The 27,795-nt window shown below is 40.3% G+C and overlaps 2 protein-coding genes across 9 annotated transcripts in view; one reads left to right on the forward strand and one right to left on the reverse strand.

The window, feature by feature from the left end:
- Positions 1-27,795, forward strand: part of LOC123768505 (biorientation of chromosomes in cell division protein 1-like 1) — a 125,906-nt gene that overhangs the window by 66,643 nt on the left and 31,468 nt on the right. For 2 of the 3 annotated variants that reach the window (XR_011230495.1, XR_011230496.1), the window contains exon 13: positions 12,415-12,502. The gene's annotated coding sequence lies outside the window, so the exon portion shown is untranslated. Of the gene's footprint in view, positions 1-4,755; positions 4,954-12,414; positions 12,503-27,795 lie in introns of those variants that run through there. The other variant, XR_011230494.1, reaches the window with a different exon arrangement.
- LOC123768506 (cell adhesion molecule Dscam2) overlaps positions 4,992-27,795 on the reverse strand; it is a 125,103-nt gene continuing 102,299 nt past the window's right edge. For 3 of the 6 annotated variants that reach the window (XM_069336374.1, XM_069336373.1, XM_069336375.1), the window contains exons 29-36: positions 27,064-27,262; positions 24,249-24,392; positions 23,277-23,405; positions 14,644-14,796; positions 13,432-13,604; positions 10,869-11,136; positions 5,638-5,725; positions 4,992-5,238 (exon numbers count right to left, since the gene is read on the reverse strand). In XM_069336374.1, coding sequence (XP_069192475.1) covers positions 5,022-5,238; positions 5,638-5,725; positions 10,869-11,136; positions 13,432-13,604; positions 14,644-14,796; positions 23,277-23,405; positions 24,249-24,392; positions 27,064-27,262 — 1,371 coding nt within the window. In that variant the 3' untranslated portion in view covers positions 4,992-5,021. Of the gene's footprint in view, positions 5,239-5,600; positions 5,726-10,868; positions 11,137-13,431; positions 13,605-14,643; positions 14,797-23,276; positions 23,406-24,248; positions 24,393-27,063; positions 27,263-27,795 lie in introns of those variants that run through there. The other 3 variants (XR_011230493.1, XM_069336376.1, XM_069336377.1) reach the window with 3 other exon arrangements.

Genomic DNA, 27,795 nt, shown 5'->3' on the forward strand with positions numbered 1-27,795 from the left:
ACAATTTTGTACGTAGTGATCATATCAGTTCTTTTTCTTCTATCTTCTAGTGTGACATACTTAATTCCTCTAACCTCTCCTCGTAGAGGAGAGGTTAGAGGACAAGAGAACCTCTTGTCCTTCAGTTCTAGGAGCCACTTAGTGGCATGTCTTTGCACCTTTTCCAGTTTGTTGATGTGCTTCTTAAGATATGGGCACCACACAACCGCTGCATATTCCAACTTTGGTTTAACAAATGTCGTGAACAATTTCTTTAGTATTTCGCCATCCATATATTTAAAAACAATTCTGAAGTTAGAAAGTGTAGCATACATTTCACGATGTTCTTTGTGGTCTTCAGGTGATAGTTTTCTATCTAGAACTACTCCCAGATCTCTTTCTTTATCAGAATTCTTTAAAGATTTCTCACATAATTTATAGGTTGTGTGGGGGTCTATGTTCTCCTATTCCACATTCCATAACACGGCATTTATTAACATTAAATTCCATTTGCAAAGTGGTGCTCCATACACTTATTTTGCTAAAGTCTTCTTGAAGGGCATGGCAATCATCTAAGTTTATTATCTTCCCTATTATCTTAGCATCATCAGCAAACATGTTCATACAAATCTGTTCCACCCTGGCTGACACCTATATACACTTCAGTGCTGATCAAGCAGGTGGGTGTGGCCAACCACAGGGAAATAGCAAAATCAGTCAAATACAGGCAATGATGTGATTTCTTTGTGTATTGAAAGAGGAGTGTCAGAGGTAGGACTACTGGAAAACAGAACCAGAGAGCATGAGGGGAATTGTGTGAAATCATGGTTCGGCTTCTGAGGAAGCCTTTTGAATCCTCGTGGGTTCAGCAGAACCCTAGGTTGCAATTTTTTTTACCATGTCGTGGCAGTGTCGTCTAGAGCATGCATCTAAGAATACCCAGCAAATAGGTTCGAATCCTCATCACAGCTCCGGTGGATTTTTTCATTGAGATATATTACTGAACTGTGATCTCTGTGTAATGTGCAGTAGCAATACCATGGGTGTTTACAGTAGGAGAATGTGTTTGAGGTGCATACATTTTGTATGCTCAGAAAACAAACACAATGTACGTAAAAATCTTCTTTATTATGTAGAAATATATCATACATTTACAGTATAGTGATGATGAGAAAAGGTGTACAGTGATAATTTGCTATTTATAAATTATATTTCACATATGTGAGAATTTAACAAATAAACAATCATGATTCTGAATAAACTAATGAAGAGGAACATTACAAACTTTCCAAGTTTATTACAACAAAGAACCTGCAAACTCATGGCATTGTGTTCTAGAGACCATCACAAGCCATCACCCATGTAGCCTTGTCCTCTCTGCGTTTATTTATATATATATATATATATATATATATATATATATATATATATATATATATATATATATATATATATATATATATATATATATATATATATATATATATATATATATATATATATATATATATATATATATATATATATATATATATATATATATATATATATATATATATATATATATATATATATATATATATATATATATATATATATATATATATATATATATATATATATGTCGTACCTAGTAGCCAGAACGCACTTCTCAGCCTACTATTCAAGGCCCGATTTGCCTAATAAGCCAAATTTTCCTGAATTAATATATTTTCTCAAATTTTTTTCTTATGAAATGATAAAGCAACCCATTTCATTACGTATGAGGTCAATTTTTTTTTATTGGAGTTAAAATTAACGTAGAGATATGGCCGAACCTAACCAACCCAACCTAACCTAACCTAACCTATCTTTATAGGTTAGGTTAGGTTAGGTAGCCGAAAAAGTTAGGTTAGGTTAGGTTAGGTAGGTTAGGTAGTCAAAAAACAATTAATTCATGAAAACTTGGCTTATTAGGCAAATCAGGCCTTGCATAGTAGGCATAGAAGTGCGTTCTGGCTACTAGGTACGACATATATATATATATATATATATATATATATATATATATATATATATATATATATATATATATATATATATATATATATATATATATATATATATATATATATATATATATATATATATATATATATATATATATATATATATATATATATATATATATATATATATATATATATATATATATATATATATATATATATATATATATATATATATATATATATATATATATATATATATATATATATATATATATATATATATATATATATATATATATATATATATATATATATATATATATATATATATATATATATATATATATATATATATATATATATATATATATATATATATATATATATATATATATATATATATATATATATATATATATATATATATATATATATATATATATATATATATATATATATATATATATATATATATATATATATATATATATATATATATATATATATATATATATATATATATATATATATATATATATATATATATATATATATATATATATATATATATATATATATATATATATATATATATATATATATATATATATATATATATATATATATATATATATATATATATATATATATATATATATATATATATATATATATATATATATATATATATATATATATATATATATATATATATATATATATATATATGCAATTGACGATCACAAAACACTGATCATTTTATGCGGAAAATCCACAGAGAAATATGAAATGAGGTGAACGTTTCGGCTTTGTTAAAGCCTTTGTCAACACCAGACTGACCCAAAGTCTGGTGTTGACAAAGGCCAGTTGGTCAGTCTGGTGTTGACAAAGGCTTTAACAAAGCTGAAACGTTCACCTCATTTCATATTTCTCTGTGGATTTTCCGCATATATATATATATATATATATATATATATATATATATATATATATATATATATATATATATATATATATATATATATATATATATATATATAATATAATTATATATATATTATATATAAAATATTTATTTTTATTGGTGTATACTGGCAGCAGGTTTTCTTTTATGCACATCTCATTGAATGACAGCATATTCCATATTAACTATTTTCTGATTTAGGGCTTCTATCCCTCTTACTAGTGCTCTTGCACCAGGGTTCAGCTGGAAGAGGAGTTCACCAAAAGTCATGTTCGTTTTCAAGGTGAAGAAAAAGAATTGAATGACTGAAGAATGTATTGTATTCTTTTCTCCTTCATGTCTACCCAATGTTATACCCTTTGTTTACACCTGACCCCATTGTTCGATCCATTTGTATTCACCTGACCCATTATTAGTATAAAATATAATGTTCTGTACTGTAACATCACTTAAGAATGAACCATGTAGGTTCGACACGTCGTGTGATTTTATAATAAGTGTAATACATTCTTCAGTTATTCAATTCTTTTTCTTAATATAATATAATAAATATATATATATATATATATATATATATATATATATATATATATATATATATATATATATATATATATATATATATATATATAATACAGTATGTATATATATTATGTATGTATGTATGACAGTGTCAGACCACAGAGGAAGAATTGAAACAGGAATTTCCCTAAGTACTTTCGTATTTAATAATACAGGTTCAGAAGGAATAGGAAATATTGAGAAGATTCGTGTTGGAGTCATTAATCTTACCCTTTCAGTCATATTCAACAACATTATATATATATATATATTATTAAATTTCATATAAACGCTCCTGACAAAAATTTTATATTTACAGATTTTTTTGTACAATGAGAAAGAGAATATCAATATTTAATATAGAACAAAGGCTAAAAACTGCACTTGTTTGTTAATGTGTGAGGAATATCACCTTCAGATTCCTTCACTTGAAGTAGAAAGAAAATTTATTTTCCATTGGACTTTAGAAAAAATTACGTTTTGTTACTCTATACCTTTGCGAATTATGTTTAATTCGAAGTCATTGAATCCGCACTTCACAGTAAAGCCTTCATGCGTCACACAATATTAAAGGCTTGGTTTCCCTAATAATTAATCATTATAGCTATACGTACGGAAAGATTTTGAGGCATTTTCTGGCAAATTACTTATACAAACACAATTTCAGTTACATTTTGTAGTGCTTATCATGGAGAAAATGTAACTGGTGAGTCAGATGAGTGGAGTCATTGACAATTACCTTGTATCTTAGAGGCCATCTTCAACTCATGTATATTTCCTCATTTTCAATGACTTTTGAGAAGCATTCGAGTTCAGGAAAAAAGTTCCACGCTAGTCTTGAGCACACTGTCACACTCACACACACACACAACAAACCCTCTGGCAGAGCTTCAGAAGTCGCAACCCAGAGATTGTGTGTGTGTGCAATGTACTCGCGCATTAATACGGCAGTTCAACGCACTCGCACTCCGGCAGTGGAACGTGAGGCAAGCATCAACATTTTGCATTACAACTAGCAATGCAATTATCTATTTTTCTTTCTTTCTTAATTTGATGGAGTAAGGTCACATTCTTCATGACACCAGCTTACGCATGCCGTAAAATAATAATACTGGTAGTTCAATTCCAATGCGGGAAAGTGTCACCAGAATGTCGTAATTAAGCTGTATCAAAAATTTAGGTACCAGCTGGGTATACAGGGTATTCTGTTCAGGTTGTTGGTAGGCCTTCAAGTTTAATTGTGCTTTGTCCATTCTACAGGTAGGCCTACCAGTGATGTATACTGCCAACGATGTTGATAATTGCCTACCGTTTTCTGCCCAGGATGTAGGTGTGACCGTTATTAATTAATCCACAGCTCGGGCTTTGCATCCCAGGCTGCAGGTACCAATGTTGTGTGTTTTGGCCATGGAGTGTTTAACAGCGTGGTTCATTCTGTCTAGCTACAACTGTGAAATATTCAGCTTTAAATAAGTTTTGTCAGTAGTTTAGGTACCAGCACTGTGTTTAGGTTTGTTGGTGTCACTCTACACGTTGATGGTACTACCCCTCTCCACCGCCAGGAAGGTCCTCCGGACATCCCTGTCGCATTCAGTTTCGCTAAGCTCGTGGGCATCTGTGAAGGGCGTGGGTGGCGTGGGCGGCGTAAGTGGCACAGGTGACATCCCCAGGATAGAGGATGGAGTGCGTGGTGGACTGAGGAGTGTGTGGATGCCACCACCTATTCCCCGCGTGAAGCCCATTCTGAGGGGAGAGACGATTTGCGTGAGTCTCCCCTACTATCCTCACTCATTTCAACACACACACACTCTCTATCTATCTAACTCTTTGTTTGATCTTTTTATCTTGTTCAGTAACTTCACAAAACTTTTAATTTACCATCTTGTTATTTTTTCCTGACGTCGGGGAGAGGAAGCGCGGCTTATCGAGGTCCCCATAAGGCCAACTACTGACCTTTTCCCTAACCTCCATTCCAGCTTTATCTTCTGTCCCTTTGTCATTGTTGTGCAACACAAGTACAATGGTGTTCATGTCAAAATCTTTGTGTAGTTTTTTCTTTGTGCCTATCAGATTTTAGTCATTCACTCAGAAACTCAATAGAATAATTCCTCCTGGATTACAGCGGTTTTCATCCCCACTGACCTCTCACGCTTTCTGTGGAAGGACCGTCGGGGTAAGGTGGGAGACGCTTCCGTTGACGTACTAGACTCTGCCGCGTGGTAGATAAGATCTGGAGAGGAAGAGAAACACAATTGGTTAGTCACTCTAAATTTGTTATAAATCTTCTTCCAAGTGGGAGGGCCCTATAGTTAAGGAAGGAAATTAGAGCACTCGCTTATATGCTATTATAGTGTTTAAATTAGCAGTCCCCGTGGTGCAGTGGTAAAACACTCGCCCAACACTTTGCAAGCACTGGCAGGGTTCATATCCTGTACCTGGTTGTTAAATGATTTTGCAGGTCATTTTCAAGGGAAAAGTAGGATTAAGGCTCTGCCCGAAATGCTGTGTGTGCTAGTGGCTTTAAAAGAACGTAAGAAATCTTGTATATATAAATAAATGAATTATTTATTTATTTATCTATTAGCCAATATTTTTGTCCATATACAAATTATCATGTATTTGTTCGTTACTTTCCTGATAGTTCTGTTCAAGTGGGCACAAGTAGAGCAGGTTGTGCATGTGCAGTTTATAACGCAAATTAAATGGTCATGTCTAGCATGCAGGGACTGAATGACTGGGCAGCACAACACAGAGCTATTGGGTATTTATCTAGCCACTGAATACTTTAAACTCAATAGGGGTGGTGTGGTATTTTGTGAATCGAAAAGTGCTCTTCAATCTTTAATTAAATAACCCATCACACTTAATGTCTGAAGTAGCTTATAATATTAAATGGAAGGTCATTTGCCAATGATAATAACTACTGAATGAAATTTGTGTGGATCCTGTCCCATGTTTGGGTTGGTATTCATTACTTTTGAGATCGACTGGCCAATAAAGCTTGCGGTAAAGAAAACATAGACTATGACTTTGGACCATATAATACCATAAACATTATTAACCTATAAACTGTGCAACACATCATATGATGTGTTGAGTAACTGTCGGAAAATTGCGCACCACATCATATGATGTTTTGGAGTACCACACAAGATTTAAAAGTCCTACGGCTACATGGGGTTAACATCAGCTTCTTCAGGGCTCTTGTAAACAGACGCCATTTCATTTTTAAATTGTGGGCAACATTCATGGGTGTGAAAGCCCCAGTACTGAGTGAGCCACCAAGGCTGGCACATGCAGCATGAGCTCACAGCACTGCTGTTCTGCTTGTAACCACAGCATTGCATAAAAAAATTTAAAATACATATGTAACTGGTATTATTTAGCGAGGATAGTATTACAGAAGACCCCTGACTGTGATAAAAATGACCAGGATTCTGATAATAACAGGATTGTTGTGATAATTTGTGCTGTGCATAGTATTGTGGGAGGAGTAATGTTGAAGGAGGGAAGGTGGTAGCATCGTCTGCCGAATCTGTGTGGCCACCTGTTACTGTCTGCACTCACCATACCAGCTTAATGGTTCGCTATGGTGAACACAAATGTACAAAAGATACTTATATATAACGTGTATATATAGTGTAATAACAGCAAAAGGAGTATGTTGGGAGAAGCCATTTTGGTGAGGGAGGTGGCATCATCTGCATGACTTGTCATGCTGTTTAAGGGTGGCCACTATGCTTTTTGGGCATTATACGAGCTTAGTTGTACAGTTATGGTGAACAAAACATGTAGATACTTATATATAATGTGTGTATATAGTGTAATAACACCACAAACAGTATAGTTGGAGGAGGAATATTAGTGCATCTGGCCTTGAACCAGGCAGGGTGTGTGGCGACCTCTGTCAGTCTGAACTCACCATATCAGCTTAGTTGTACAGTTATGGTGAACAAAACATACAGAAACTCATATATAAACTGTGTATATAGTGTAATAACTGCAAAAGTATTTGTTTATTGTTTTATGAACATAAAAATTGAATCACTAATATGTACACCATAATTTTGAGTATAGTGACGATTCATACATTTTATTATAAAAATACAGTGGAACCTCGGTTGACGACTGCCCTAGAAGACGAATTTTTTGGAACACGACGTCAAATTCCTTGTAAAATTTGAATTGGAAGATGACAGTTTACTTGAAAGACGACGTCTGTTCATACGCGTATGGATCGAACGAGCACGTGGTGCTGAGGGTGAGGGGCTCTCGGTTTGTTTGCAAGTCTATTCCTACAACCTATCTTGAATTCTTTGTAAAGAATTTAATAGTTTTTCTGCTTTTTTTGTTTTCTGAACAGTAAAGTTCTTATTATATATCATGCCATGGGTCCCAGGATGGTGAGAGGACTGGATGGATGGTGAGGGGGATTGGAAGGAGAGGAAAACTGGATAGTTGGATAGGGGGTGGATGGATGGTGGGGAGAACTGGACAGATGGATGGAGGGGGGAACTGGATATATGAATGGAGGGGAGGAATTGGATGGATGGATAGGGGGTGGATGGTGGATAGGGACTGGATGGATGGTGAGGGGCATCCACAATGCAAGCTGAGTTGGTAGCAATACTGGTAGCACTTGAAATTATTGACAACACAAGTAGACAGCTTAATTATTTCCAACTCCCTTTCCTCACTACGAGCAATAAACAGTTTGCAATCAAGTAATAATGTGCTTGCCTTGGAAGCTAGATGTAGATGTATAAGAATACTTAGAAAGAGAGTAAATATAAAAATGTTGTGGATTCCTTCTAACATTGGCCTGCAGGAACATCACAAAACTGACACCCTTGCTAAGGCTGCAGTAAATAGACAGTATTGAACGGAATCTTGAGTTATCAAATAGGTCCCTTAAAAGTGTTATTAGACGTGAACTTGTGGATGAATTTGAAGAAAGTAGAACAGTGCAGACTGGAACTAGCAGGTCCATTGTTCATCACAGTGAAATGTGTGAAGTAAAACATGTGTATGGGGCAAGTAACAAAGTAAGTAGACTAACAGATGTTGTCACAGCTCGTATAAGACTTGGCTACAAGTATCTCTGGCAGTTCGGCTTGTATAGGGATCTAGATGAATTAAAGTATAAAGTGTGTGGACAAAGCCAGGGACACACTTGAACACTGTATCTTGGATTATAGTAAAATTGAGCCATTTAGAGATAAATCTAAGCTCACGCTATATGATATGGCAACCTATCTTATTACCATGGATAAAATACCTGAAATCCTTTCACTGTATCCATATTTCGCTTCCAGTAGATAAACGACATATGAGATTAAGAAACAAGTAGTGTATGGTGAAGAAGAATAATAAACAAGCTCCCCTATGACTGTAATATCTCCATTGGTCAAACTATTATGTATTAGTGATAAGACCTACCATTAATGTATAATGACTTACTGTAAATATATAGCTCTTGAAATAGCACTTTCTCTGTAACTAGCTGACATTGTATCTATAAGGTGTGAATGATAGATGAAATTATTTATGTAATAATCTAAGATGAGGTCTGGTAAAGACCTTTTGTGCCCTCTGTAATGCTTTTTGTGCTACTGCTCACAGGATGAGTATGGGGTGCACAATAAACTAGCCGCTTCCGGCGGCGGCAACAAAAACTGGATGAATGGATGGTGAGGGGACTGGATGAATGGTGGATGGGGACCGGATGGACAGTGGGGGGGGACTGGATGGATGGATAGGGACTGGATGGATGGATAGGGACTGGATGGATGGTGGAGGGGACTGGATGGATGAATGGTGAGGGGACTGGATGGATGGATGGTGAGGGGACTGGATGGATGGATGGTGGGGTGAACCTCCATCCCCCACACCGCACCCTCCCTGCTAACCCCCATCCTGCCACTGGACCCACCCCACCTCCCCCATCCCGCAACCTCCAACTCCCATATCCCCCCCCCCCCCCTCCCTCCCCAGCTATACCAGCCACATCTGAACGGTATTAATATGGGCTTCGTTGCTACCAGCTGGTTGATCATGAGGCAGACTGCATGACATTAAACTCTTGTTGTTTACTGACTGTGAAGGCCTGACTAACTGTAAATAGCTGAATGACTAAATACCTAACTGGTTGCTACCACAACTGTGAATGCTACATTGCCTTTGGTTATGACTGCCTGTGACTGGTCTCGACTATGAATGAGTGACTGCCTTTGGTTATGACTGCCTTTGACTGATCTTGACTGTGAATGCTTGACTGACTTGTGACTTAAGTGACTAGTTCTGAGTGGCTGCTACATAACAGATGCAGTGAAATGTGTGAAAGGAAAATCTGGAACCAGTGATGCAGATATGAATGCTCTTAAGGCGAGCAGGGAACGGTTTCACCTCGCCCTCCTCATACACCAACACAGCTTCTCCCTCCCTCCTCCTCACCATCTCCCATACGCCACCAAGAGTCCACAGTAAAGGTAAAGTGAGGTTAAATGTTCACTTATTTTATTTAATAAGTGGGTGTGTCATGGATGCAATAAGTGGGCATGTTGTGGGTGCAATAATTGGGGTGTCATGGGTGGGATGTGGGTGCAATGAGTGGGCGTGTCATGGGTGGTGTGTGTGTGTGTGTGTGCAGTGAGTTTGCATGTTGTGAGTGCAATAATTGGGGTGCAATGAGTGGGATGTGGGTGCAATAAGTGGGTGGGGGGTGTGGGTGTAATGAGTGGGCATGTCGTGGATGCAATAAGTATGTGTGTCGTGGGTGGGGTTAGGGTGCAATGAGTGGGCATGTTATGGGTGGGGTGTGGGTGCAATAAGTGGGCATGTCGTGGATGGGGCGTCTGTGCAATGAGTGGGTGGGGTATGGGTGTAATAAGTAGGCATGTCATGGGTGGGGTGTCGGTGCAATGAGTGGGTGTGTCGTGGGCGGGGTATGGGTGAAACGAGTTGGCGTGTCGTGGGTGGGGTGTGGATGCAATAAGTGGGTGGGGTGTGGGTGCAATAATTGGCTGTGTTGTGGTGGCAATAAGTGGGCATGTCGTGGGTAGGGTGTCTGTGCAATGAGTGGGTGGGGTATGGGTGTAATAAGTAGGCGTGTCATGGGTGAGGTGTCCGTGCAATGAGTTGGCGTGTCGTGGGCGGGGTATGGGTGAAATGAGTTGGCGTGTTGTGGGTGGGATGTGGGGCAATAAGTGCGTGGGGTGTGGATGCAATAAGTGGGTGGGGTGTGGGTGCAATAATTGGCTGTGTTGTGGGTGCAATAAGTGGGCATGTCGTGGGTGGGGTGTGGATGAAATAAATGGGCGTGTCGTGGGTGGAGTGTGGGTGCAATAAGTTGGCGTGTCATGGGTGGGACTTACTATGATGCACAGCTCTCATCGGCCCTGACCTGTCCTGGTCCAGCTGGTTCGAAGACTCAGTCCGGGACGAGGCAGGAGGGTCTGTGTCGGAGTCGGAGCCGAACGTGTCATACTCCTCACTCTCAGACTTGACAGAGCGCGGGCCCGGAGTCGGGTGGCGACCACGGATGCCTGTAACGCCGCCACCACCTCCGCCGCTGCTACTGTTGTTGCCTCCGCCACCACCTCCACTACCAATGCGACAGTAGGTCTCGCCAGTTGATATGTGCTAGAAAAAGTAAGGTTGGAGAATGATACAAAAACAAATATATATATATATATTATATATATTATATATATGACAGCATATTCCATATTTACTATATTCTAATTTAGGGCTTCTATCCCTCTTACTAATGCTCCTGCATCAGGGTTCAGCTGGAAGAGGAGTTCACCAAAAGTCATGTTGTTTTTAAGTGAAGAAAAGAATTGAATAACTGAAGAATATATTACATTAATTACAAAATCGCATAACGTTTTGAACCTCCATGGTTCATTCTCAAGTGAAAAGAAATTACAGAACTTGTTAATTTATACCAGTACGGAGTCAGGTGATAAACAAGTAAAATAAAGGAAAAGACAAGGGGGATAAATAGGGGATAAATGGAGGGACAAAGCACATACAAAGATTAATCAGGTGTAATAGGCCTGTTATGTTGAGCAGTGTCTTCTGTGTTGGCATCATTATATTATAACGATGCCAACCGATGCCAGGTTTGTTCATTTGCAGCTGTCTCCTTTTCTGGCGAAAAATGAGACTGCTGCATCTCGTGCGGATGTGACCATGGAGTGATTACACACAAAATGAGGTCAATGGGTATAACTGGTAAAGTAGGATGCTGGATACTCAATTTCCTGTCGAACAGAACACAAAGAGTAACAGTCCATCAAGTAAAATCGAGTCCGAGCGATGTTAAAAGCTCTATACCTCAAGGTACAGTCCTTGCACCACTACTGTTCCTTATTCTCATATCAGATATAGACAAAAATACAAGTCACAGCTTCGTGTCATCCTTTGCAGATGATACAAAAATCAGCATGAAAATTATCTCTGCTGTAGACATTACAGCCTGGTTGACCAAACTCTCACAAGTCAAGCCTGGTCTCAGGCCAGGCTTGGGGAGTAGAAGATCTCCCAGAACCCCATCAAGCAGGTGCATTCCAGAGGGGTCTTTGGGTTGTTGATGCTCAGTTGGTTTGGATGGGGGTGCATTATGTCTCGAGTCCGGTTGCGGCTCTTCGCCGTTACTTGCGTGCCATGGCTTCGATGGCCGGGGATGCGTTTTGGGTTGACCCAGTTTCCCTACTTCCCTGTTTCAGGGCTCGGGTCTCACAGATCATCTGAAAGGTTATACGGTCTAGCCATCCTGCGGTCTATCCTTGTGTCCATGACATTCGTAAGTTTGCTGCTTTGGATGCCGTCTTCGGTAATATGTCTTGGGCTGACACGAGAGGTTTTGAAGATCGAACAGGGTCCTGACTGCTCGCTATCTTGTCAATGTTCCAGGGCCTAGGAGGGCATGTGTCGCGTTGGGCTGGTGGTTGCAGCCAGTTGTTTCGACTGAGTTGAGGAGCGAGTGGTGACCGCCTCCCAGGTAAGTCCCTCTTGTTTTATCTTTGGTTAAGTAGCTCTTGGGACCCGAAAGAGCTCCCTCCCAAGAAAACCAGTGTTGGATGTAATGAAACTCCATTTTCTGGGGGAGACCCGGAGACTCCCTGGCAACCCTCCCTCGCTCCCCTCGGCAGTTTTTTCGTGTGTTTTGACATCCTGCCTCAGAACTAGGGGTGTGGATAGCCAATGTGGGGGGTCTGGGGCTCCCCCTTCCACCTTCCAGGGAGGGGGTAGCTGCACAGACAAGGAGGGAGGGTTGTCAGGGAGCCTCCGGGTCTCACTCAGAAAATGGAGTGAGACTGGGGGGGGTATGTTAGTGCCTATTCAAACCTGGTAGTGACTGTGGAGATTGGGAGTAACTGAGGGGGAGGGGCCCTGCTAGTGAATGTGTGAGCCTGGTTGTGCCTGTGGGGATGTGGTAGTGACTGAAGCGGCCTGATAGTGACTCTGGGGCCTGGTAGAGACTGTGGGGCTTACCTAGGAGTCGCTACAAGGCTCCTGCAGTCACCACCACAATGGTAGTGACTGCAAGGGCCTGGTACAAACTGTGGGAGCCAGATACTGATTGTAGAGGGCCTGGTAATGACTGTGGGAGCCTCATAGTGACTGTGGGGAGCCTGGTATTTTCTGCGAGGGCCTGGTTGTGACTGTGGGGGGCTTAGTAGTGATTGTGGAGACTTGGTAGTGATTGTTGGGACCTATTATTAACTGGTAGCCTAGTAGTGACTGTGTGGGGCTTCTGGTAGTGACTATGGGGACCTGATATTGACTGTGATGGCCTGGTAGTGACTGTGGGGGCCTGGGAGTGACTGTGAGGGCCTGGGAGTGACTGTGGGGGGCCTGATATTAACTGTGAGGGGTGTTGTGGTAGAGACTGTGGGAAGTGGGGGGGGGGGAGCAAGAAGGCCTCACCTCCCTGCTGGCCATGACGTCCTTGTAGGGGCAGGGCTGATAGTGACCATGTGAGGGGTTGTGGTGTGTCTGCGGTGTGGGCTGCTGCAGGCGAGGGCGCTGGGTCTGCTGCTGCTGCTGCTGACTGTTGTTCATCTGGAAGGTGGCATAGGGGTAGATGTCGTCAGCATACTCTGCAAGAAATGGAGTGACTGAGTTATGAAACAACCAATAAGATCATCAAATAGCTTTACACCATATGGTTGGTCCTAAAGGAACATGTAGTTCCTTTAGGACCAACCTAAAGGAAATGACCTGTGATTTTGCAGACCAGTGATCCAGTTATGTGATCACTTTGACCTTAGAGCTATATGGACATGAGGCACAGCATAAACCATGCCCCACACACTGTATCAATTACCTCATAAAAGACTTACAAAAAACATGACCAAGAGCCTCGTCAAGTATCTTTTCATTGACTCTCCTCACTATATAATTCAAGTGCCTCATGATGCAACTAACTTTATCACCCACCAGCAGCCATGTCCTACCAGCTCATGACCCACCAGCTCCCATGTCCTAGCTGCTCCATGACCCACCAGCTCCCATGTCCTAGCTGCTCTATGACCCACCAGCCCCCATGTCTTAGCTGCTCCATGACCCTCCAGCCCCCCATGTCCTACCAGCTCATGACCCACCAGCTCCCACGTCCTAACTGCTCCATGACCCACCAGTCCCCATATCCTAGCTGCTCCATGACCCCACCAGCCCCCATATCCTAGCTGCTCCATGACCCCACCAGCCCCCATATCCTAGCTGCTCCATGACCCACCAGCCCCCATATCCTAGCTGCTCCATGACCCACCAGCCCCCATGTCCCAGCTGCTCCATGACCCACCAGCTCCCATGTCCTAGCTGCTCCATGACCCACCAGCCCCCATGTCCTAGCTGCTCCATGACCCACCAGCCCCCATGTCCTAGCTGCTCCATGACCCACCAGCCCCCATATCCTAGCTGCTCCATGACCCACCAGCCCCCATGTCCTAGCTGCTCCATGACCCACCAGCCCCCATGTCCTAGCTGCTCCATGACCCACCAGCCCTAATGTCCTAGGTGCTCATTGCTGCCTCGTGCTCACAATTTAACCAATTTAATTTTGACTAAAATCTCACAATTTTGTTGATTAGTTCAAACCCATTGAAAATGCAATGCTTAGGTTGCCTAGTGATCTACCTGGTATGCGTTCAAGGCCCGCTGGGTCCCGGTGGGGTGATGTCTTGCGAACGGTGGCATAGTACTGTTCCCGCTGCTTCATATTTTCCTTGTTGTCCTGAACTGCTGCTCCGGTGCTGTCAACCACACTCTGGGGGGACGCTGGGGGCGGCTCTGCTTGGTGGCAGGTGATGGATCGGGGAAGTTAATGAGAAAGGGAACGATTAATGATGGTAATTAGGGTCCAACTACATCGAAAGTTTATATTTGCTTTAAGATGGCTACCTCAACCAGCTGGTTTGCCAAGATCTCTGTTATCTCTTCCTTTCATTAAGTAGACAATGAATTACAGACCAGTATCACTGATAAGCATGCCTTGTGAAATGCTTGAATAAATATTACAGCTCAGATTACTGCATTGGAATATCTTCATGGAATTTTATTTGTAAACCAACTAAAGTTCTACCACAATAAAGCAGTTTCATACTTGAAACTATGACACAACTTTAAGAAATAAGCTGGGGTAACTAGAAGAGGAGGGAAATGAGCGAGAGAATACCTGACACACAAGAGATGGAGAGTTACAGTGAGTGGGGAAAAGCCGAACAGATGCATTGCAACAAGAGAAGTTACTAAGGATCAGTCCCACGATCCGTAATGTTCTGCTCTATGGCAGTGACGTGTCTACAGAATCAGAACTGTAAAAGACTTTGTGAAGTACTGTACATAGAATGCCAAGTCTCACCACAGACACTAAACAGGATGATGTCGGTGACATAAAAGAAATTGGTGCACATAAAGCAGCCTTCAGGAGTATTAATATGGAGGCATTCAAAACACAGTATACCACCTATGTGAGACCTGCACTAGAGTATGCAACTCTGATGTGAAATCCCAACTTCCAAAAACGCTTAAAAATTTCATAGAATTGCAACACAACATGTCCCAGAGCTATGGTGGATAGAGTATGAACATCATAACACTAGAATTTAAAAATTAAGGAACTGAAAAAGCTTACTGGTTCACACGAGTTAGCGCCTATTTATATCAACCCAACCTCATTTATATATATTCAGTGGTACTGTCGTTTACAATTTTAATCCGTTTCAAAAGATGGATCGTACATAAAAAATTGTAAACCAAAACAAATTTTCCCATAAGAAATAATGTAAATTGAATTAATTCATTCCACACACACCCAAAAATACTAACATAAAAATACATTTTATACAGGATACTACTCATATTTTTTAATATACTTTACCTTTATTGAGGACTCTTGTTGGGTATGGTAGATGGTGAGGAGGGGGGTGGAGGAGGAGAAGAGGTGTTAGTGTTTGGAAGGAGAGTCCCTTTCCATTATAACATCAGGCACTGATGACATGTCTGGGGTGCTCTCTCCTATGTTTTGTAGGCATACTACTAGGTCCTGGTTGTGGCTCACTGCTTGCTTGTCTTACTAAGAATCTGTCTAAAGACACTTGGTTTTCCCTACGTTTTAACACTTGTCTATAGTGAGACATCACATTCATTCACTATGAATTATCTCTTATTTTTGCTCTATCGTCATCCTCACATATATTTTCTTAGGTTGAACTTTACCACTGACTTTCTTGGAACCCATGGCGTGATATATAATAAGAACTTTAATGTTCAGAAACTAAAAAAGCAGAAAAAACAATGAAATACTTTGCAAAAAATTCAAGTGCAGTCATCACTAGGTTGGATACACTGGTAAACTGAGTGCCTCACCTGCACCCAGTGGCACCACATGCTCACTCGACCCATACAGGTATCAACAGATGAATCTTATTCCAAGGCAAACGTCATACACCAACAGCAATTCAAATTTACGAGGTATTTGACATTGTATACCAAAAAATCGTAATCTAGGGCAGTGGTAAACCAAGGTACCACTGTATATGTAATTACCTAAGTGTAGTTACAGGATGAGAGCTACGCTCGTGGTGTCCCGTCTTCCCAGCACTCTTTGTCATATAATGCTTTGAAATTACTGACTGTTTTGGCCTCCACCACCTTCTCACTTAACTTGTTCGAACCGTCTACCACTCTATTTGCGAAGGTGAATTTTCTTATATTTCTTCGGCATCTGTGTTTAGCTAGTTTAAATCTATGACCTCTTGTTCTTGAAGTTCCAGGTCTCAGGAAGTCTTCCCTGTCGATTTTGTCAATTCCTGTTACTATTTTGTATATAGTGATCATATCACCTCTTTTTCTTCTGTCTTCTAGTTTTGGCATATTTAATGCTTCTAACCTCTCCTCGTAGCTCTTGCCCTTCAGTTCTGGGAGCCACTTAGTAGCATGTCTTTGCACCTTTTCCGGTTTGTTGATGTGCTTCTTAAGATATGGGCACCACACAACAGCTGCATATTCTAGCTTTGGCCTAACAAAAGTCATGAACAATTTCTTTAGTATATCGCCATCCATGTATTTAAATGCAATTCTGAAGTTAGAAAGCATAGCATAGGCTCCTTGCACAATATTCTTTATGTGGTCCTCAGGTGATAGTTTTCTATCTAGAACCACTCCTAGATCTCTTTCTTTATCAGAATTCTTTAAAGATTTCTCACATAATATATAGGTTGTGTGGGGTCTATGTTCTCCTATTCCACATTCCATAACATGACATTTATTAACATTAAATTCCATTTGCCAAGTGGTGCTCCATATACTTATTTTGTCCAAGTCTTTTTGAAGGGCATGACAGTCATCTAAATTTCTTATCCTTCCTATTATCTTAGCATCATCAGCAAACATGTTCATATAATTCTGTATACCAACTGGTAGATCATTTATGTACACAATAAACATCACTGGTGCAAGAACTGAACCCTGTGGTACTCCACTTGTGACATTTCTCCATTCTGATACATTGCCTCTGATTACTGCCCTCATTTTTCTATCAGTCAGAAAATTTTTCATCCATGATAGAAGCTTACCTGTCACCCCTCCAATATTTTCCAGTTTCCAGAACAACCTCTTATGTGGAACTCTGTCGAAAGCCTTTTTTAGGTCCAGATAGATGCAGTCAACCCAACCATCTCTTTCCTGTAATATCTCTGTGGCTCGATCATAGAAACTGAGTAAATTCGATACACAGGATCTTCCAGATCGAAAACCATACTGTCTGTCTGATATATCATTTCTCTCTAGGTGTTCTACCCATTTAGTTTTGATTAGTTTTTCCAATACTTTCACTATTACACTTGTCAATGATACAGGTCTATAATTGAGGGGGTCTTCCCTGCTGTCACTTTTGTAGATTGGAACTATGTTAGCCTGTTTCCACCCGTCTGCTATGATTCCTGTACACAGGGATGCCTGAAAGATCAGGTGAAGTGGAATGCTGAGCTCAGATGCACATTCTCTCAGAACCCATGGTGAAACGCCATCTGGGCCAGCTGCTTTGTTCTTACCGAGCTCCTTGAGCATTTTTTCCACTTCGTCTCTAGACACCTCTATGTGTTCTATGTTGTTCTCTGGAATTCTTATTGTATCTGGTTCCCTAAAGATTTCATTTTGTACAAACACACTTTGGAACTTTTCGTTTAGTGTTTCACACATTTCCTTTTCATCTTCCGTGAATCTATTTCCCATTTTCAACCTCTGAATATTATCCTTTACCTGCAATTTGTTGTTTATGAATTTATAGAATAGACCTGGTTCTGTTTTACATTTGTCCGCAATCCCTTTTTCAAAATTTCTTTCTGCCTCTCTCCTCACTGCCGTGTAGTTGTTTCTCGCATCTTTGTATCGCTGGTATGTTTGGGGGTTCGGCCTCTTCCTGTATTGATTCCATTTTTGTGTCTTTCGGTCTCTAGCCCTCTCGCAATTTCTATTGAACCAATCCTGTTTCCTAGTTCTGCATCTCTGTTTTGGTATAAATTTTTTTGTGCCTTTATCATATATTTCACAAAACTTGCCATACATCTCATTCACTTCCTTGCCTAGCATCAAGTCTGTCCAATTATACTCACTAAAAAAAATTCTAAGGTCACCATAATGTCCTCTCCTGAAGTCTGGTTTTTCAACTGCTTCAACCTCCTTATTTTCTTCCAGCTTATAACGCATTGCATACTTTATTCCCAAAAAGACATGGTCACTTTTACCCAAGGGAGGAAGGTACTGAATGTCAAATTCAAATTCACAACACAAATGATGTGTGTGTAATTACCTAAGTGTAATTACCTAAGTGTAGTTACAGGATGAGAGCTACGCTCGTGGTGTCCCGTCTTCCCAGCACTCTTTGTCATATAACGCTTTGAAACTACTGACGGTCTTGGCCTCCACCACCTTCTCACTTAACTTGTTCCAACCGTCTACCACTCTATTTGCGAAGGTGAATTTTCTTATATTTCTTCGGCATCTGTGTTTAGCTAGTTTAAATCTATGGCCTCTTGTTCTTGAAGTTCCAGGTCTCAGGAAGTCTTCCCTGTCGATTTTATCAATTCCTGTTACTATTTTGTACGTAGTGATCATATCACCTCTTTTTCTTCTGTCTTCTAGTTTTGGCATATTTAATGCCTCTAACCTCTCCTCGTAGCTCTTGCCCTTCAGTTCTGGGAGCCACTTAGTAGCATGTCTTTGCACCTTTTCCAGTTTGTTGATGTGCTTCTTAAGATATGGGCACCACACAACAGCTGCATATTCTAGCTTTGGCCTAACAAAAGTCATGAACAATTTCTTTAGTATATCGCCATCCATGTATTTAAATGCAATTCTGAAGTTAGAAAGCATTGCATAGGCTCCTTGCACAATATTCTTAATGTGGTCCTCAGGTGATAGTTTTCTATCTAGAACCACTCCTAGATCTCTTTCTTTATCAGAATTCTTTAAAGATTTCTCACATAATATATAGGTTGTGTGGGGTCTATGTTCTCCTATTCCACATTCCATAACATGACATTTATTAACATTAAATTCCATTTGCCAAGTGGTGCTCCATATACTTATTTTGTCCAGGTCTTCTTGAAGGGCATGACAATCATCTAAATTTCTTATCCTTCCTATTATCTTAGCATCATCAGCAAACATGTTCATATAATTCTGTATACCAACTGGTAGATCATTTATGTACACAATAAACATCACTGGTGCAAGAACTGAACCCTGTGGTACTCCACTTGTGACATTTCTCCATTCCGATACATTGCCTCTGATTACTGCCCTCATTTTTCTATCAGTCAGAAAATTTTTCATCCATGATAGAAGCTTACCTGTCACCCCTCCAATATTTTCCAGTTTCCAGAACAACCTCTTATGTGGAACTCTGTCGAAAGCCTTTTTTAGGTCCAGATAGATGCAGTCAACTCAGCCATCTCTTTCCTGTAAAATCTCTGTGGCCCGATCATAGAAACTGAGTAAATTCGATACACAGGATCTTCCTGATCGAAAACCATACTGTCTGTCTGATATTATATCATTTCTCTCCAGGTGTTCTACCCATTTAGTTTTGATTAGCTTTTCCAATACTTTCACTATTACACTTGTCAATGATACAGGTCTATAATTGAGGGGGTCTTCCCTGCTGCCACTTTTGTAGATTGGAACTATGTTAGCCTGTTTCCACACGTCTGCTACGATTCCTGTACACAGGGATGCCTGAAAAATCAGGTGAAGTGGAATGCTGAGCTCAGATGCACATTCTCTCAGAACCCATGGTGAAACGCCATCTGGGCCAGCTGCTTTGTTCCTCCCGAGCTCCTTTAGCATATTTTCCACTTCATCTCTAGACACCTCTATCCGCTCTATGTTGTTCTCTGGAATTCTTATTGTGTCTGGTTCTCTGAAGATTTCATTTTGTACAAACACACTTTGGAACTTTTCATTTAATGTTTCACACATTTCCTTTTCATTTTCCGTGAATCTGTTTCCCATTTCCAACCTCTGGATATTATCCTTTACCTGCAATTTGTTGTTTATGAATTTGTAGAATAGGCCCGGTTCTGTTTTACATTTATCTGCTATCCCTTTTTCAAAATTTCTTTCTGCCTCTCTCCTTACTGCTGTATAATTGTTTCTCGCATCTTTGTATCGCTGGTATGTTTGGGGGTTTGGCCTCTTCCTATACTGATTCCATTTTTGTGTCTTTTGGTCTCTTGCCCTCTCACAATTTCTGTCGAACCAATCCTGTTTTCTGGTCCTGCATCTCTGTTTTGGTATAAATTTTTTTGTGCCTTTATCATATATTTCACAAAACTTGCCATACATCTCATTCACTTCCTTGCCTAGCATCAAGTCTGTCCAATTATACTCACTAAAAAAATTTCTAAGGTCACCATAATGTCCTCTCCTGAAGTCTGGTTTTTCAACTGCTTCAACCTCCTTATTTTCTTCCAGCTTATAACGCATTGCATACTTTATTCCCAAAAAGACATGGTCACTTTTACCCAAGGGAGGAAGGTACTGAATGTCAAATATCTCTTCCTCCTTCCTGGTAAATATCAAATCTAGCATGGAGGGAACGTCCCCTTCCCTCATCCTCGTAGCTTGTTTAACATGTTGATACAAGAATGTTTCCAGGATGAGGTCTACAAATTTACAGGTCCAAAAAATCTTCTGTTTTAGCTTCATATGCTTCCCAGTCTATGGATTTCAAGTTGAAGTCACCGACTATCAACAGTCGTGATCTATCGTTATCCGCTCTCGCTATAATCTCTCTCATTATTGTTATAAGACCTTCACGTTTACTATCTAGCTCCTCCTTTGACCATGTGCTGCTTGGCGGTGGACTATATGCATTTATCATCATTAGTTTATCATCCTCATAGCAGATCTCTAGTGCTATTATGTCAACTTCTTGTGGATTGGCAGTCATTATTTCCTTCACCTTTAGGTGTTCTTTTACCAGCACAGCAACGCCACCGCCTTTCCTAATTTTTCTGTCCCGTCTCCAAATTGAGTAGCCCCTTGGGAATATGACCTCATTTAAAATTACATCTTCAAGTTTTGTCTCCGTGAGTGCAACAATGTCTGGTGTCTGCAGCTGTATTACATCACTTAACTCCAGTATCTTCGATCTCACTCCATCTATGTTGGTGTATGCAATCTTCAGGAACTTGTTCCCCCTCTCCTTATTCTTCACTCCCCCTCTCTCTATTGATTTTGTTGGTTTGCCTTTATGTACCACTTTACTGGTCTGCCTACCCCTATCACTTTGTAGAAAAAAGAATTTATTTCTTCTTCATTCCTGCTCTCATTTAAATGTTTTGCCTCGGCGAGGTTCAGTTTCAGCTTCTCTCTGTCTTCTTTTGAAAGATCTCGTCTTAACGACCACCCTTTCCCATCCTCATCCCTTTGCAATTTTCTAGCATTCCTTAGTACTTCTTCCATCTGTTTGGCACCGTTTAGGGTGATCCTCAAAGGTCGATCTTTCCCTTTTACGTACCTGCCTATTCTCCTGTAGTCGCACACATTCTCTCTGTTTGTAAGACCTTCCACGAGGCCAACAATTTTATCTACTACTTTAGCTTCTTCTACAGCTCTTTCTGACCTAGATGTTATCACCTTTTCTTTGCAGCCAAAAATGATCAGGGACTTACTCCGATCAACTGTGTTTTGCACCAACTTCGGGTTAGATGCCAATTCTTTCCTCACTTCTAGCCTAATGTTTGTTTTATCTTGGTTGCTGCAGTGTTTGACTTCCTTTACTGCTTCTTCTATTTTTTCCTTCTCCTTGGCCACTTGTGCATAAGTGAGTTGCATATCTTTCTTGCACTGTTCTATTCCCTGTGTAACTTCCTCCATCTGTGCTGACAAAAGCTGTTTCTCCTGTTGAATTTCCTTGCCTAACCTATTGTAGTCATTTATGTTTAAATTTACTTTAACTTCTTCCAAAGCTATTTTTAAGAGTTTATTTTCTTCTTCCATGGCTTTGCAATTTGTTTCCAATTGATTCTTATCCTTGCGCAAGTCTTTCACTAAACCCTCAAGACATAAAACTTTGCTATTCAAATGGTCATTACTTTCTTTCAATTTACTAATTATTTCTACATGAGAGTTCACTATAGTATCTAAATTTACCAACTTGTTATGTAGACTACTAATATCAATGCTTTCTTCATTGAATCCCTCAAAATCAAGCTCTGTTTTGTTTTTCCCCTTGCCAGTGGCCATCTTGAATGTTCTTCTCTGCACTGTAAACACTAGGGCAACTTTTTCTCATCTGATTTTTCACTTCCCTTAGCACTTTCCTGTTATCTCACCTATTTTTCAAGAGCACTATACCTTTATGTTCTGTGGGACACCACTCACTACCATCAACCTGTACTACAATACTTAGGATTGTTGAAATATGCTGGAGCTCCTCTGCTGCAAGTGTTGACCCTAGGGGTGTCACCTTTTGAAAGTGTGTGTGTGTGTGTGTGTGTGTGTGTGTGTGTGTGTGTACATATAAACCAGAAGCAAACCATTGCCCATCTGAAATTTTATACTTCTTCCAGCCACTGTGTAGGTCCATGGCATTTAGTGATCTACGCCCACGTCATATAAATTGTCAGCCACATTATCATGGAAATTTCCACGATAGAGTGGTTGACAATTTTATATGAAATACCGGTAAGCTGTTTGGTACCCACTTTTTTCCCTTCCCTTCGGTCATTGGTCAACAATTGCTGTTAGTTTCCAGTACTCACTCTTCCTGATGCAGACGCAGACAGTAATGACAGTGGCCAGTAGGGCGAGAGACGAGGCCACTACTGGCAGGAGGACCCTGACGTCCGTCAGGTACACGCCGTCCACCACCAGCCCCGGGGACGAGGGTCCTGCGGGAGTGACAGACATTGGGCATCCGACTTTCGGCACGGGCAGACAATATACACTCATGTCAACATTAATTATTATACTACTGTTGTTGCTACTTCTAGTATTAGTATTGTTATTACTTCTACTACTTTCAGCACTCCTAATACTATTATATTATTACTCTTACTAATACTCATAATATTATCATTACTGCTACTACTACAACTATGTTGACCAGACCACACACTAGAAGGTGAAGGGACGACGACGTTTCGGTCCATCCTGGACCATTCTCTTCCGCGTCCCTTCACCTTCTAGTGTGTGGTCTGGTCAACATACTTTAGCCACGTTATTGTGACTCATCGCCTACTACAACTACTCTTACCACTACTACTACTACTGCTTTGTCTATTCCTACTACTACTATTACTGCTACTGCTCTTATTTTTGCTACCATTACTACTACTCTTCCTAATGCTACTATTACTACTACAACTTCTCATACCTCTACTACTATTGCTGTGTCTGTTGCTACTATTATTATAGTTACTACAACTATTACAAGTGCAACTATTACTACTGGCATTACTACTACTATTACTTTTTGCATTGTTGTTATTAATATTGCTACAACTATTATAATTACTAATTCAGTAGTTAGAAAAAAACATTGTATTCAGTATAAAATGTATTTGTATGTTAATATTTTGGAGGGTGGGGAACAGATTAATTCAATTCCCTTTATTTCTTATGGGAAAAATCGCTTCGACTTACGATCCGTCTCTGGGAACGGATTAGCATCGTAAGTCGAGGCCCCCATTGTATATATATAATCATATCTCTCTCTCTCTCTCATTGCCTACCTCCTGTGATGGGAGCTGTGGTGAAGGGGTAGTCCTGAGCAGTGCTCCCAGCAGAGTTGTGGGCAGTGACTCTAACGGTGTAAGGGGTGGAAGGGGTGAGGCCACCCAATTCCAACGGCCGCCCACCCTCAACCCGCTCGGACACTGTGGGCCAAATTACAATCATTAGTTGGTAATGTTTAGTACTGAAGTAGTTACTCTTGGATCACTATCATTACTGCTGCTGCTGCTGCTGCTGCTGCTGCTGCTGTTGCTGTTGCTGTTGTTGTTGTTGTTGTTATTATTACAACTAAAGCATCTGTAACATGTTCTCTCTATCATGTGAAAGAGACCTCCAGCTTCATCCAGGTCCTGACTGTAACTTAATATTAAATAAAATTCATTAATTACGGCCATTAAATACTTATTATGAGGAAAAATGTTAATCCTCAAACTCGTTAAATATGAGTACTGCCAGACCAACCTGTCCTCTTAAAAAGAACGTCGCTTTTGGCCGTTTGCCCGTATGGCCGAATATGGACGTAATTTGAAAATGAAAAAATAAATTAAAATAAATTTGGGAATTTGTTTTCAACAACGGTAAGTTAAGGGTCCTCTGATAGGTTAGGTGGGCAGGAAATTCTCATAAAGTTTCAAATCGTTATGAAAAACGGTGATGGAAAGTTTCCTCTTCTAAGCTTTCCGAGTAAGCCGGACGACTCAAACAGAAAACGGAACAGTACGTCACTTTTGTGAGTCGATTTCAGTTCAAATTACGTCCAAATTTGGCCATAGCGCGCATTACGAGCGAAAAGTGACGTTATTTTTAAGAGGACGGGTTGGCCAGACACTGTATCAGATTATACAGAGCAGCTGTGTGTGTGTGTGTGTGTGTGTGTGTGTGTGTGTGTGTGTGTGTGTGTGTGTGTGTGTGTGTAATTACCTAAGTGTAGTTACAGGATGAGAGCTAGGCTCATGGTATCCCGTCTACCCAGCACTCTTTGTCATATAACGCTTTGAAGCTCCTGACAGTTTTGGCCTCCACCACCACCTCACCAACTTGTTCCAACCGTATACCACTCTGTTTACAAAAGAAAATTTTCTTATATTTCTCTGGCAGCTTTGTTTTGTTAGTTTAAATCTATGACCTCTTGTTCTTGAAGTTCCGGGTCTCGGGAATTCTTCCATATCAATTTTATCGATTCCTGTTACTATTTTGTACGTAGTGATCATATCGCCTCTGTTTCTTCTATCTTCTAGTTTTTGCATATTTAATGCCTCTAACCTCTCCTTGTAGCAATTGTCTTTCAGTTCTAGGAGCCACTTGGTGGCATGTCTTTGCACCTTTTCCAGTTTGTTGATGTGCTTCTTAAGATATGGGCACCACACAACCGCTGCATATTCCAGCTTTGGTTTAACAAAAGTCGTGAACAATTTTTTTAGTATTTCGCCATCCATGTATTTAAAAGCAATTCTGAAGTTAGAAAGTGTTGCATAGGCTCCTCGCACAATATTCCTAATGTGGTTCTCAGGTGTGTGTGTGTGTGTGTAATTACCTAAGTGTAGTTACAGGATGAGAGCTACGCTCGTGGTGTCCCGTCTTCCCAGCACTGTCATATAACGCTTTGAAACTACTGACGGTCTTGGCCTCCACCACCTTCTCACTTAACTTGTTTCAACCGTCTACCACTCTATTTGCGAAGGTGAATTTTCTTATATTTCTTCGCCATCTGTGTTTAGCTAGTTTAAATCTATGACCTCTTGTTCTTGAAGTTCCAGGTTTCAGGAAATCTTCCCTGTCGATTTTATCAATTCCTGTTACTATTTTGTACGTAGTGATCATATCACCTCTTTTTCTTCTGTCTTCTAGTTTTGGCATATTTAATGCTTCTAACCTCTCCTCGTAGCTCTTGCCCTTCAGTTCTGGGAGCCACTTTGTAGCATGTCTTTGCACCTTTTCCAGTTTGTTGATGTGCTTCTTAAGATATGGGAACCACACAACAGCTGCATATTCTAGCTTTGGCCTAACAAAAGTCATGAACAATTTCTTTAGTATATCGCCATCTATGTATTTAAAAGCAATTCTGAAGTTAGAAAGCATAGCATAGGCTCCTTGTACAATATTCTTTATGTGGTCCTCAGGTGATAGTTTTCTATCTAGAACCACCCTAGATCTCTTTCTTTATCAGAATTCTTTAAAGATTTCTCACATAATATATAGGTTGTGTGGGGTCTATGTTCTCCTATTCCACATTCCATAACATGACATTTATTAACATTAAATTCCATTTGCCAAGTGGTGCTCCATATACTTATTTTGTCCAGGTCTTCTTGAAGGGCATGACAATCATCTAAATTTCTTATCCTTCCTATTATCTTAGCATCATCAGCAAACATGTTCATATATTTCTGTATACCAACTGGTAGATCATTAATGTAGACAATAAACATCACTGGTGCAAGAACTGAACCCTGTGGTACTCCACTTGTGACATTTCTCCATTCCGCTACATTGCCTCTGATTACTGCCCTCATTTTTCTATGTCAGAAAATTTTTCATCTATGTTAGAAGCTTACCTGCACCCCTCCAATATTTTCCAGTTTCCAAAACAACCTCTTATGTGGAACTCTGTCGAAAGCCTTTTTTAGGTCCAGATAGATGTGTGTATCTGTCTGTGTCTGTCTGTGTGTGTCTGTGTGTGTCTGTGTGTGTCTGTGTGTGTCTGTGAGTGTCTGTGAGTGTCTGTGAGTGAGTGAAGAGAGAGAGAGAGGGAGAGAGGAGGGACAGAGAAGAGGAAGATAGGGAAAGAGAAGAGGGAGAGAGAGAGAGACTCACCAACTACCCAGGAAGTGCTGCTGGTTCTCCTGTAGGCGACACTGTAGTGACTGATGGGGCACCCTCCATCGCTCCACTGGGCCAGGCTTACAGCCGCCCATGAGGTGTTGGCACTCACCACGCCCTCGCGCCCACCGGCGATGGGCGGCGACCCAGCTGTTTTAGTCCTCAGGTTCTCAGAGTGACGCCCATCTCCAACCTGTGAGCAAGTTGGGTAATTCGGTCTTGCGTATCCGTGCTTTTATGCTTTCATAAAAACAAAAACAAAATAATACATTTGTTCTGGTATCCAAGCATGCAACAACAACACACAGATATGTTGATGCACAATCACTGCACAGGAAAATATATTATATTCAAAACTTTCTTGTTAACTTTTACAATCTTGTAGACAGTCACAACCTGCTGTGTAGACCTCATAACCTTGTAGACTGTCCCAGAAACTCAGCTTGTCTAACTAGCAATCCAAGTTACACGCTCTTAAAACATATTTGTAAATTGGACCCCAGTAGGCTACCCACATTACTGGGAACTGCAGTTTAGGTAATGCACATGACCATCTATTCACACTGGTTTGCTCTGACATGGCAACAGAAGGTACAGCTGTAAGCTTTCTTAAATAGTAGAAGCAGTACACCTTGGCTCAGCAATGCAAGTGACCTACCTCTAGGGCAATGGTAAGCACAGGCAGCTGGGTTTGGTTTCTGGGCAGTGGGCTCAGGCACGTTTCTC

This window comes from Procambarus clarkii, chromosome 35 (assembly GCF_040958095.1).
Source record: "Procambarus clarkii isolate CNS0578487 chromosome 35, FALCON_Pclarkii_2.0, whole genome shotgun sequence".
In the NCBI taxonomy this organism is placed as follows: Eukaryota; Metazoa; Arthropoda; class Malacostraca; order Decapoda; family Cambaridae; genus Procambarus; species Procambarus clarkii.